The sequence below is a fragment of the Zophobas morio genome, unplaced genomic scaffold (assembly GCF_036711695.1).
Source record: "Zophobas morio isolate AGI-343-1 ecotype UQ-CSIRO unplaced genomic scaffold, CSIRO_AGI_Zmor_V1 ptg000548l, whole genome shotgun sequence".
Classification (NCBI taxonomy): domain Eukaryota; kingdom Metazoa; phylum Arthropoda; class Insecta; order Coleoptera; family Tenebrionidae; genus Zophobas; species Zophobas morio.
The window spans coordinates 1-12,356 of record NW_026972651.1 but is presented as its reverse complement, the minus strand read 5'-3'; the positions used below and the strand labels follow the sequence as shown (position 1 = coordinate 12,356).

At 34.7% G+C, this 12,356-nt stretch overlaps 3 protein-coding genes across 3 annotated transcripts; 2 read left to right on the top strand and 1 right to left on the bottom strand.

Annotated features, from left to right (window-relative positions):
- Positions 1–4,438: 4,438 nt before the first annotated feature.
- On the top strand, positions 4,439–6,510 carry LOC135121310 (uncharacterized). The gene is made up of 13 exons (XM_064045629.1): positions 4,439–4,495; positions 4,673–4,727; positions 4,777–4,891; positions 4,945–5,032; positions 5,091–5,214; positions 5,289–5,414; positions 5,474–5,560; positions 5,610–5,714; positions 5,771–5,877; positions 5,937–6,052; positions 6,099–6,194; positions 6,252–6,365; positions 6,415–6,510. Exons 1-13 carry the CDS (start codon positions 4,439–4,441, stop codon positions 6,455–6,457), a joined length of 1,233 nt encoding a protein of 410 aa, XP_063901699.1. The 3' UTR covers positions 6,458–6,510.
- LOC135121304 (ruvB-like 2) lies at positions 6,422–8,951 on the bottom strand. The gene is made up of 16 exons (XM_064045619.1): positions 8,880–8,951; positions 8,715–8,821; positions 8,611–8,653; positions 8,452–8,522; positions 8,343–8,400; positions 8,228–8,296; positions 8,023–8,152; positions 7,899–7,965; positions 7,742–7,848; positions 7,590–7,683; positions 7,400–7,523; positions 7,247–7,332; positions 7,034–7,193; positions 6,891–6,978; positions 6,688–6,817; positions 6,422–6,637 (listed from the first exon to the last, which is right to left on the bottom strand). The coding sequence occupies exons 2-16, from the start codon at positions 8,715–8,717 to the stop codon at positions 6,488–6,490; spliced, it is 1,380 nt and encodes a 459-aa protein (XP_063901689.1). The 5' UTR covers positions 8,718–8,821; positions 8,880–8,951; the 3' UTR covers positions 6,422–6,487.
- A 1,370-nt stretch (positions 8,952–10,321) lies between these two features.
- Positions 10,322–12,336, top strand: LOC135121308 (uncharacterized; the record flags this gene model as incomplete). The annotated part of the gene is made up of 6 exons (XM_064045628.1): positions 10,322–10,361; positions 10,435–10,647; positions 10,718–10,857; positions 10,906–11,026; positions 11,086–11,141; positions 12,319–12,336. Coding segments are annotated over exons 1-6 (588 nt in total), but the record flags the coding sequence as incomplete, so codon positions are not given.
- Between the last annotated feature and the right edge of the window lie 20 nt (positions 12,337–12,356).

Genomic DNA, 12,356 nt, shown 5'->3' with positions numbered 1-12,356 from the left:
CTAACCAGTTGTAATCATCTGCAGGTGTATAATTTATTATAACTGCGTATAGCAAAATATATATCAAAATAGCCTGTATCAGATTTCTCTAGTAAAGTCTTAATACTGGAACTTTTATGGCAGCCGGACTCTCCATATCGATGATAACTTATAACATTTACAAATTCTGAAGTATTTTGGGCAAATGTTATATAGTGATCTATCCAACAATGACCAAGTTTTGCAGCTAGAGCCCATGTATTGCAACCTGCAAATCCTGGTCCTGTTAATTAAGCTTTTATAATTATCTTTGGCCTTAGCTAAATCGCTTATTCGGGTTATATAAACCTATTAAAGGCGGATGCAAGTTTTCTTCCTTCAATAAGTTCAAAACTTGTTGATATTCCTTTTCAAAATGTTTATATTTATAACCTCTTTTTCTGAGAGATTTCTTCGGTATAGCAAAATGGTCAGGTTCATTAGCTAATCGGTATTATAATTTTATGGACGTATTATCCTTAAAGAAAGAATTTGAAGTTTTTACATACCTATTTCAATACCATACAAATACTCGGGTTTAATATGGCTCTCTATAGCCTTTATAAAGTCAACTGTATATTCAGCTTTATTTCTCTCCAAAGGTGCTCCTAAAACGAGCTTTATAGGGCTACCTTATTTAAAAGTATTACATATAAATATAACAATTACACACCAGCATGCCGCTTCGCTCAGCAAATTCATTAAGCAAATTAAATATATCCTCAGAAATTCTTTGCTTCCAAGTTTTGAGGGGTTTAAGCTTTGAACCATTTCTGTATATATAACTACCGCTGTTTCCTACCAATATATACACTCAATTAAACTTTTTAATAATTATTTGTAGAATTTAACCATTAACTAAGAATAGCCCTCCTCCTAATTGAGACAGTAGATTTATGACATTTTGGTTTATTTTAAAAGAGGTGTTTGTACCTTCTAAGAAAGGGACTCCTATCAATTTATAAAGCAGAATAATTTTAAAAGAAAATTTCCCTTTAGCATGTTGTAATTATAACCTATGTTATAAACCACACTGCGCCATTCATTTGCAAAAGATATGAAGCCTAATGAGATAGGTTTCGAGGATATTAATTCATTCAAAGAAATATCATAATGGATAGATAAGTTGTTTTCATTGTTTCTACCATTAATCTTAGCTAGTAGCACAAAAGTGCAAAGTTTAAGAAAAATATATCCTAGTGACGCCATTGAGGTCGTATAACAATTTTCTTTAATACACGCCTGAAACTTTTATATATAAAAAGTCAAAATTTTTATGTATAATGGTTAATATTTTATTTATTTTTGTCGTTTATAACTTTTTTATTTCTAAAAATCATCAGATTTTTATAATCCCGAAAATAGACAAAAAGCTAAAGAGGGCTAAGAGCCAATCAACAAATTTCTTTATATGTAAATTATGCATAAACAATTATATACTAAATTATTACTTGCTAATAAAATTCTGCATCAAACTTTTTTCCTTACATAATGTAATTAACTTTACTAGGAGAAATTTATTTTTGATTTTTTAAAATCAATGGTTATAGAAAAATTGCCCCTCTCGTGCACGGAAAATGAGTAGAATGACAATATACCTCAACTCTTCTCCTGCTTGTGAAGATCTTACTATTAATAAGTAATTAGCAGGTACTTAAGTGCGGGGCCCCTTATCCTCAATGCTAGTTTGAAAAGAATCACAGTAAGCTCCTTTTTTTTTAAGCTTGGAAAATGATCTGTAGTAACTAATTGAAAAACTACGATGCAAGCGGTTCAAGGAGCTACACCAATAGTTGATGCCCCAATAAAAACGACGCTTCAATTTCAATCAACCAGTAAGTCTGAAGCACAGGTTGCTGTAATTTTTCAAATAATATATATATATTTTTACCCTTATCGAGAATTTTTACGGTTGTGGTAGTGTTTCTTATAAAAGTAACAATCCAGTTAAACATTTGCGCGCAAAGTAAATTTAAATGTAAGGTATTATAGATGACCGTGTGTACTAAAGTAAAATGTAAGTATTACTATTTTTGTGTTTTCTGGTTGTCTTTTTTTATATCGAAAGGAATCCTGTTTATAAGGAAGATTGTAAAAGGTAAAATACTAGTTAAATGGGGGTTGAAGATCCTAATTATTGTGAAAGAAAGAATGCAATGTCGTGGAGCTGACTCACTTAAGCTTTATAAAAGTGATGTGCACTTAGTAGAGAAATATAAGGAGGGCGATAAGAAAAAATGGCATGTACCTAAGACTTGAAATTTACCGAAAGGGCTCAATAATTTCGAGAAAATGAATGATTAAAAAGGTGTGCATTACTATGTATTTTTTTACCATACCTTACATCTATAATAGGATTTTATGAGTCGGTTTATGTCTTTTACTAAAAATAAATATATACCAGTTACTTATACTATAAAAAATCGTTTAGTAAAAGTAAAGGTCTAACCTTCATACATATTTTATATGTATGTTAACAATATGTAGTATTTTTGCATAGACACTAACTTGCATGCGTAAATTTATTTAGCTTCAATGCCTTTAAGGCATAAAGATAATTATAAGTTGAACCTTCTTTTATCTTAAATTTTTTTTTTTATGTAAAATGTTCTCTAATCGAAAATATATTTATGAGCATATATACTAAGTACACTTATTTTTTTTTTTAAAGATTTTTATATCCCCTGCCAACATTTTAATTTTTAACTTTAAAGTTTAGATCTAAATAACTATATCGGGTGCATATATAGTATACTTACAGAGCATAAAGCCGTCAAAAATAAGACGATCTATGTACTCTTTTATATGACTACCTACCCTTCAGATTAAGGAAATGTTTGGCGAACGGTTAAAACATTAGAACTTGCAAGCACAACTTTGCTCTGCAAAATTGACTGGTACTTCCTTGAAAGACAGTCTTCGTGATTTCCATCCACCGATTCCCTCCATGAACTCGTTTACGTAGCTTTTGAGTTTAGCGCAAAAAAAAGCTGCAGTAATGAAAAAACGTTTTTAGGCATCATTTAAATTATAACTTTAACCAAACAAGTCTACAACTCCTGAAAGAATGTATTTTTTCCGTGCTTCAAGGAGGCATGGAAAATTGTTATCAACAAAAGTATAAGTACCAATAGCGTTGACCTCCAGGTTAACATTCTAAAAGCACAATTTTTTTTATTGAAGAGCCCACGAAACAACTTAATAAAGATTAACGAAATTAAGTTGTGTTTTTTAAAGAAAAACCAGTTTTATTGCAGTTTTACAAAGTATATAATTATTTTTGGAGGTATTTAAGGTAACACCCGAAAAAGAAAAATGTTTGTGCATATTTGTTTCAAGGTTAAAAATTAATACAACCAGAAGTGAAAATTAACATAAAGATCAAATATATTATGTTAATGCACAAAACTCTTTCTACTGAATGTTAAAAAGCAGCTGTTTCACCTTATTAATAACCAGCAGTTTGTTTGGTTCTACTGAAAGTGTATAATTAAATTTCCATTTATTATGTTATATGTTTTATATAATATTTCTTATAATTTTCTAAGCGGTCCCCAATAAAGATAAATAAAAAACACGTGAGCATGAGGGAGAATCAAAACGAGATCGAATTTTTTTTTAGGCACTGGCATACTACGGACAGTCTTCGTAAGAGACCTTAGGTCGCTTAATCTGAATTCTTCTCTTATTCAGGAGTTAGGACGAGTACCCATCAGTGTACTCTCTTTGTGAAGCTATAATGACTGTCCAAGTAGATTAGTATGGTAGAAAACTGCTAAAAACCACCACCGGGAGAGGCACCCTAAGGCACAAGATCCGAAGACACCTGGAGACACCAGTCAGCACCACTGCCAGCCAGGTCCCCCAAAATATGAGCTCCTCACCCTCCCCCAGAAGGGAGGAGCCCCTGTAGATTTAAATTGATTGAGGACGAGAATATATAAACTAGTATCGTGTCTGGTTCAGAACACAAGATTAATTAATCATTGCTAAAGTTATATGGTAGCAATTATTGTTCTATGGTAGTTATTATCTAAGAATGATAATAATGAAAGAAAATTTATTGCTTCCTACCTATTTGGATAGAAGTAATGGTTTCTGAATTGATAAGATGACGGGGGTTTTCTACTTTTAAGATTGTAACTATTATATTAGAATTTCTTGCCACCGATATAGTAAACCGTATTATTCACTTTTTAAGAGTGAATAAGGCACCTGTAAAGTACTATAAATACTCTCAAAGAGGAACTTAATAAACTAACATATTTCTTTTTCTGTTCGTCCTACCCTACTTTTTTTTAATGCTGATTATTTTCTTGGCGTAGGTACACTTTAACCACTACTTTAGTCGAATAGCCCACGTGGAAGATCATATTATATTCTGATTTTCGATGGACAGCGGTCAGAGAAAATAGTGCAGATGAGCTCTACGGATGATCGTTTAGAGGATATTATAAAGACTATAGATTTTGAGAAGGTTCTCATTGTAATTTATAAATTTTATTTATTGTTACACATATTATATAGTTTGGAGTTTTTTTGCAGTATGTATCTTATTTGATTTCTTTAATGGTCTACTATCTTATTAACTTTTAATTATTAACTTTTAATTTTTTAGAATTATTTTAACTAATAAATTTATTTTATTTTAAAGGCTAAAAAAACTTCGAAGTACTCTAAATTTAAAAGGAAAAATAAATCTAAAAAGGGTGCTCGTTGTTAACTTGTTTTTCTTTTTAAATAATTTTTTGCTCCTAGAGACCAGTAACGCTACCAAGACTTTTGAACCTCCTACTTGGCCTGTAAGTTCTGTCGAAGACTTGTTTCCTACAAAAATTTATCCTCAAGGTGAAATTCAAGACTACATCGAAGAGTAAGCTTCTCTTATACTTAAGTAGATAACCTTTTCTTATATATATTTGTAAGGAACTCCTATAGATGTACGAATGAAGAAAAAAGAGCCTTGGATAGGTTGTCTGAAGATATGTACAATGACGCCAGAAAGGCAGCAGAAGTCTTTTCTTTTTTAGTCCTTTATTTTTTATAATATATTTATCTAATAGATTTAAAAGGTTCACCGTATAGTAAGAAAAGATCTTCGAGAATTTATGAAACCAGGTTTAACAATGATTGAGATTTGCGAGAGGGCTGAGCACGCTGTGCGAACGTTAATTAAGGAAAACGGCCTTAAAGCCGGTACAGAAGAAGTAAAATTTCTTGATTTTTAATTTAATTTTTTTTTTTTTTTTTTTGGTGGGGGTTTGCCTTAGGTATCGCTTTTCCCACTGGTTGTTCATTAAATCACGTGGCAGCCCACTACACTCCAAATAGAGGGGATCCCACCGTTCTGCAGTACGACGACGTGTGCAAGGTCGACTTTGGAACTCACGTGAATGGTGTATTAATACTTTGATGGCCAATAGGTTTTCGTTAAATTTTTCTTTTGGCCCTTCAGGACTAATTATTGACTGCGCCTTTACTTGGACAGCCAATCCCAGATACGACCCGTTGGTTGCCGCAGTCAAGGATGCTACTAATACAGGCCTGCATCTAATATTGTAAAGGAAAAATGGCCTTAACACTTAGCAAAGGGATCCGTACGGCGGGGATCGACGTCCGACTGTGCGACATTGGAGCGGCTGTGCAAGAGGTTATGGAGTCCTACGAAATTGAGTTGGGCGGTGAAACGAAGCAGAGTACATTGCCTAAGTCTTCCATATTTTTCGCACCATTTATATACGACTGCGCCTAGTCAAGCCAATCAATAACTTGAGCGGACATTCTATTGATCGATACAGGATACACGGGGGGAAAAATGTTCCAATCGTTAAAGGTGGCGGTGAAACGGACCGGATGGAGGTACAGCAGACCTTTTAGCACCAATGGCCTTTATCATGTTACGTTTTCTTTTCCTACAGGAAGGAGAATTTTACGCTATTGAGACATTTGGCTCAACGGGAAGAGGACACGTTAGAGATGATCTGGATTGCAGTCATTACATGAAAAACTTTGCCGGCCGTCGGGCGCCCATTCGGTAACGTTAGCTGGTTTTTGTTTATTTGCATGTTGACCTGGAAAAGTTTGCAGAGGGCAAGGCAGCTTTTGAATACCATCAATAAGCACTTTGGCACGCTGGCCTTTTGCCCACGCTACCTTGACTTCATTGGAGAGCAACGGTAAGTACTCTCTGAGTAACTTATTGAATGGGCATTAGCCTTACGCGGAAATATTAGGTACTCTTTTGCACTTAAAAGTCTGTGCGACAGCGGAATTATAGATGCCTATCCGCCATTGGTGGACGTGAAGGGCTCCTACACTGCGCAATTCGAACACACTATTCTGTTGAGGTTCTCTTCACTTTTTTATTATAAAAGTCTTTATTATAGCTATTGTCAGGCCCACTTGCAAAGAAGTTCTTACTCGTGGAGATGACTACTAGCTACTTTGAACAATAATAAACACAATGCAGTTATTGCGTGGCCATAACCATGTCTCCGTCTAAAACGTTCTCGTCGCCTAAAAAGTCATTTTGGTACTCCCTTAAAAACTGCGTAGAACGCGCTTCATCAACAAAAAGAGAGTAGACTCTTTCCACGTCGCTCACCGAGACAGCCTCGTCCTGAAAGGTTTTTAACAGGAGTCGAATACACACGCAAAAGAAAGAGGCACATTTCTTCTGTAGCAAATGATGCTGGCGGTCGTGATAAGCTGTATGCCGTACCGCAGAGATGTCTCCGCGCTTATCTTGGCTAGCACGTCCAGCGCAGCGCTCTCCATTTTAACGTCTTCTTCTTCGCAGCTGAAGTTAGTACAAAAGACATGTGTAAGCATACGTGAAGAAATAAATTCTTGTGCGGGTAAAAGGGATGCACCGAATAGAAAGGATGAGTCGTATCTCGTCATTAGTGTATGGCCTGGTGGTGATGATCAGCAAGCGATCCAGTAGGTCCAGCGGCATTCCTTCGGCATTAATATTTGTCGATGTTCATATTAATAAAAAAAAATTATGGCGCACCATGCGGGCTCTTATAATTGGTGCCTCTTACTTTGGTAATCCCTCGATTGGTGGCCATGACGAGGATGGGCGCCATTTTATTTTCAAGGGCGCGGTTTAAGAATGAAAAGCATTCAAGATCGAGCATGTGGACTTCGTCTATAAAAAGCACGCCGGGTACCTTCAGTGTAAGTATAAGTAATAACACGTTAATTAAATTTTATGCACAATTACGAGCTCCGCTTTTTTTTCTAAACACCATTCCGCAATTTTTGCATCGATTTGGTCACGAACTTCAGGCTTGATTTCTCCAGTCTCCCCTTTGTTGTATAAAAAATTAGTTGTAGAGAAGCTCAGTACAACTATATCCACGGTTAGCAAGCAAACCAGAAAATAAGGCCAAGAACCCTTGGTGGCGGCTGTTAATCACGTCAATCTCGTGGAGGGAAACCGTATGAACCACTTCCTTATGTTTTTGAAGTTCCCCTTCTGGACATGAAACGAAGCGTGTCTGCGAATACAGTTAAGCACCTGGCCTTGCGAGAGCCATCTATGCAGAAAAAGCAACAAAATCTACGTTTGCTGCGGTGGCGTCGAAGTCTCTAGCTCGGGAAAACGAGCGGCCCAGCTTGGAAATACGGCCGGTCAGCTTGTCGATGTGTATCACATCTCTTTGCATACATCGCATTTAAAAAATTGTTATAAAATAGAATGAGAATACATATGAACCCTTCTTGAACTTTTTCTTTTGTTAAGCTCTCGATCATCTTTGCCCCAAGGTCGTAGATGGTTTCCATTTCGGTGGTTTTCATAGTAAGTTTTCCTACTTTCGATCCCTTAAAACGAAAGTTGAAAAAAGGTTTAAATAAAAATAAAAAATACTTACGGAACCACAAACGGGTCTGTCAATCTGTATTTCGACAACTTCTCCCTCAATAACTTCTGCCTCTTCTCTAAAGCAATGGGAAGTTAACTTTAATTTAAAGCAAATTTCAATATATTAAGCGCACTTAATGCGAACCCCAATGGAGCGTCTAAAGGCGTGGGTCAAGGCCTCCGTCCTGCTCATTTCTAACGAAAATATTTCACTAGCAGAAATGGAGGTGAAGGGAGTATCGTGGCCCAGACTCTGGGCCATGGCTATATACGTCCGCAAGCATAAACAATAAACTAATAAAGCTTTCTTAATAAGATTAAGATAGATAATGGTATAACCCATTGCAATAGCAGTTTTTCCTGTTCCAGGTTGACCAGCAATTAATACTGCTCTTCCGGCAATTTTACCTGCTTAAAATTACTTTTAAGTTTATATAACTCCTAAAGAAGAGGCCTTCTTTAATCATTTCGCAGATCATTCCAGCCGCTCTTCTGGCCTCCTCTTGCCCTACCTTTATACTCAGAAATAAAAAATTTATTCTTAGAGTAAATACTACTACTACCATCCCCTCAGAGTTAAGACGAGCCTCTAATAAATCATTCAAACCTAATCCCCGAATATGGGAATGGGCACCTGTTTTAGGAGTGAATAAAGTTCTATACTTAATAATTTTTAAACCATAAAAACCATAAAGTGTTACATAAAAACATAAAAACAGTACCTATCCTTTCAACGCGAGTTAAGTCTTTAACTTCCACTTTAGCCTTTGATATATATAAAAAATATAATTTATAAATCGAGTCAAAAATAAAGTGTTGACAATACCATATTATTTGTAAATTCTTTAGTAAAAGTTCAAGCCGAGATTAAAAGTGCGCTGCACGTATAATATCTTTATTATGAAAGATAGGCCTAACAAATGATTACCAGACCTAAACAAAAAAAAGTCAGTAGGGAAAACGCTGCGTGCAACATGCGGGGAGTGCCAACCTTTTCCAGTTGGTAGTTTCGCAGGAAGGGAATGCTTACCGTTAGAAAGTAAATATAAATTTGATAAACAAATATATAAGAAAACAAGAAAATTTATAGTTTTGTAATTTAATTTAACTTATTTTTAAGCCATGTGCAAAGTCTTAACTGTTTTCTTCCTACCCCACCGAAAAAAACGCATAAAACGCATTACGCTTACAGCGTTTATTAGGCTCAATAGCTAACGTAAATTGCAAAGGTATTGCTTTAAGAGGTGCTCAGCGACTTTAGCTGGAGGTTATGACGTGTAGCAGCTAATTTTGTTTTCTTAAAAGAGGAACTAGTGCTGAAGAACGGCAAGCCAAAAAAGCAGACTCGTAATCGAGAGGGTAGTTAACTTCCATGTCGTGATGGCTGAGTTGTAAGTCAAAGTCTAAAAAGACGGGCCTCCTTGGTTATGTCGGGTATGACGAAAGGACATTTATAAGAACTCAACATATTATATTTGGTAACCCTTATATATCTATTACTCATCGCCCAACTCAAGCAGGATTGCCTACTAGCTCAATGGACAGCCGCCTAACCTGTAGTGAAGGCGAAGGTTATAAGACGCAAGCGTATCCACACTTTCGCCATGTGCGTTGTTGCCGCGGAGCAAACCCGTGCCGCCCGAGTTCCTTGGTATCTTTTTCAAGTGCAGCTTTTTGTGTTCTCGATCCTTGCGGGGGCTTCCAGAACATGTTATCTAGTTTTTAACTGCTTGTGGAAATACTTTTATGCTGCTCACAACGAACAAAACCCCGCTAAATTCTACAGAAAAAGTTTCCAGCATCTTTGGGCTTTGCAGAGCTGACAGAGACTCATGATTATGACGAGTGCTTCATTTTTTTTTGAAGAACTAAGCTCCGCCACATTTATCGAGGAAGCTCTGACTATGTTAATAAGTTGAAAGTATATATCTTGCTGATAACCTAAGTATAATCTTTATAGCTTCATCAGTCATTACAACCGATGTTTCCTGTGTTGAACGCCGTTGGCGTCTCAAAGCAGAAATCAATTATTTGAGACATTCAGTTATACATATAGATACGTACGTTAGGGGAAAATGTAAACTGGATGGTTAGGCGTTACAAGTTTTCAACTAAAAACAATATCCTTTTGCAATCTAAAGTAACAATAACATTAAAAAGCTGAGGCTGACTTTTACCTATCAAAAAATTATATATATAGGTATGTTTGTCGGCAGTGGTATTAATATTCTATAGTTTTTGACTATACAACCAGAAAATAAAGGTTCATGTTGGTTGTGCACATGAATTAATTTTTTTTTTCCATCAAAATATTTTAAACTTATAGTACTTTATATTACTTTGATATTTATAAATTAAAAATGAACCAGTCGGACTTTATTATTCTGGAGCTTCTGTTAAAATTGGGATAAATGCAGTTAAAGAAGGGTTGGTATGACTCCTACTTTGCCGCATGCTTGCCCCGAAGCATTAAGTATTTACTTCCTTGCATTGTATATTGCACTAACAGGCTTTATAAAGATGACTTCGATTTATTTTTACTTTAGTGAATTCTTTGAAATTTAATGAAAGTTGCAAAATATCTTCCGGGTCTGAGTCTAATATTCAAGTTTCTCAGGATGGCGGCACCCATCACCTCAATTCCTTTTCTTCTCTTACTTACTCAAGTTATGGCACTATAATCGAAAATATTCGCGAGGATAAAAAGCTTATGTGTGAAGGTATATCTAAAGAAGTAAACGAAGAATTTTTTCTTCCTGGTACAACCTTTTTATTGTTGGTGGTCTTGTTGCTTATCGTTTATACAACTTAGCGTTATATTTATTCTAGACTCGTATAAAGTTGTAACGTACACGGGGGAAACCCGACTAAAAGATATATCTACTTTAACGATGAATAATTTGTCTGAACCCTATTCAATTTATACTTATCGTTATTTTCTTCATTCTTGGCCCCACCTATGTTTTTTGGTAATAATTTCTAACTAAAATAAAGCCCTCATTATTAATTATTTATAGTGCTTGGAAAATACAACTTGTATTGGAGTAATCGTTGGCAAAATGGAAGAACACTATAACAAGTTGCGAGGATACATCGCAATGTTGGTGGTAGATAATATGCACAGAGGGCGACGCGTCGGTTACTTAACTTTTTAACTCACTTTCCTTTAAAATTTTTTTTTTAAATTATTTTTGCAGGTACCGCCTTAACCGTTGCTGCTATTCGGGCTATGCGTTTAGAGAATTGTGAGGAGGCACATATTTTCTGTTACTTTTGGAGGACTTTTTTAATCTTTTCAAAGATATTTTTAGAAACTGAAGTTTCCAACGAACTTTCGCTTAAATTATATGAGAATTTAGGGTTTATTCGTCATAAACGTTTGTATAGGTGCCCACTTTTATAAACCTATTTAAAACATTAGTAAAGTTTTTTTTAACAGGTATTATATGAATGGTGCGGATGCTTTCCGCTTAAAGCTGTGGCTTAAGTAAATTATTAATTGCTCGCTTTCCCTACTTTTAAAATTTTTTTTTTTAAGTTTGGTTTGTAAATCGATCAATGAATCTTAATATATTTGGTCGAATTTTTTATAAAACTAGAAATTACTTAATTCTAAAAACTAAGCAATACAACAGTATATGCATGTCAAATAATTTTTTATTTTAAGCGTAGTTTTAAGAATATGAACCATACTTTAAGCAGAATAATTTAAGTTAATTGTAATTTTTGACAAGCGCAGGATCCCTCGTAAGCGTGAAATAATATATTTTACCTTTTACCTTTACTCGCACCGCTTAATTTAGATATATAGACGTCAGAAGTATTATCAAAATGCTTAAATAAGTAACAGCTATAATTTTAGCTCAGTTACTAAAAGCCACGGGAGCAGCATATTCTACCCCAGTGCTAATTTTTATAAATTCATTGTAATTAAAGTTTTTATAATATTCTGTGTAACTTTTTTAGGAAATTCTTGCAATTGATAGAGAAAGTTTTAAAAGGATAGTAGTTATAAAATTTGTGCACACTCTGAACGCCATGGTTTGATTGTTCCACACCGAGAGGTAGGCCAAAAAGAGAAACAAAAAATTACTTTTTAAGCCTATTCTACTTTCTTAAAACTTCATCTTAATAGATAACAGCCAAAGATATATAATTTCACAGGTTATAATCTGATTTGAAAATTATAATATAACTGATTTCGTAAATTTTTTAAAAATTTTATTCTTAACACTGTCACTGCAACTTATTTTCTTAATTTTCCTACTTTGCAAAGAAAATAATACCCTTTTAAAGATGGTGGGATATCAAATTAAGTCTTATATGGTTAAAAAGACATTCATTTTTAATAAAATGTTTAGGCACATTACCGGCACAAACTTCGATTTTTTCTAAAAAAAACACCCTTTTTATTTAATCGCAAATTACAGGCCAAAAAGAAGACTAAGGTAAGAATCTTCAATTAAGC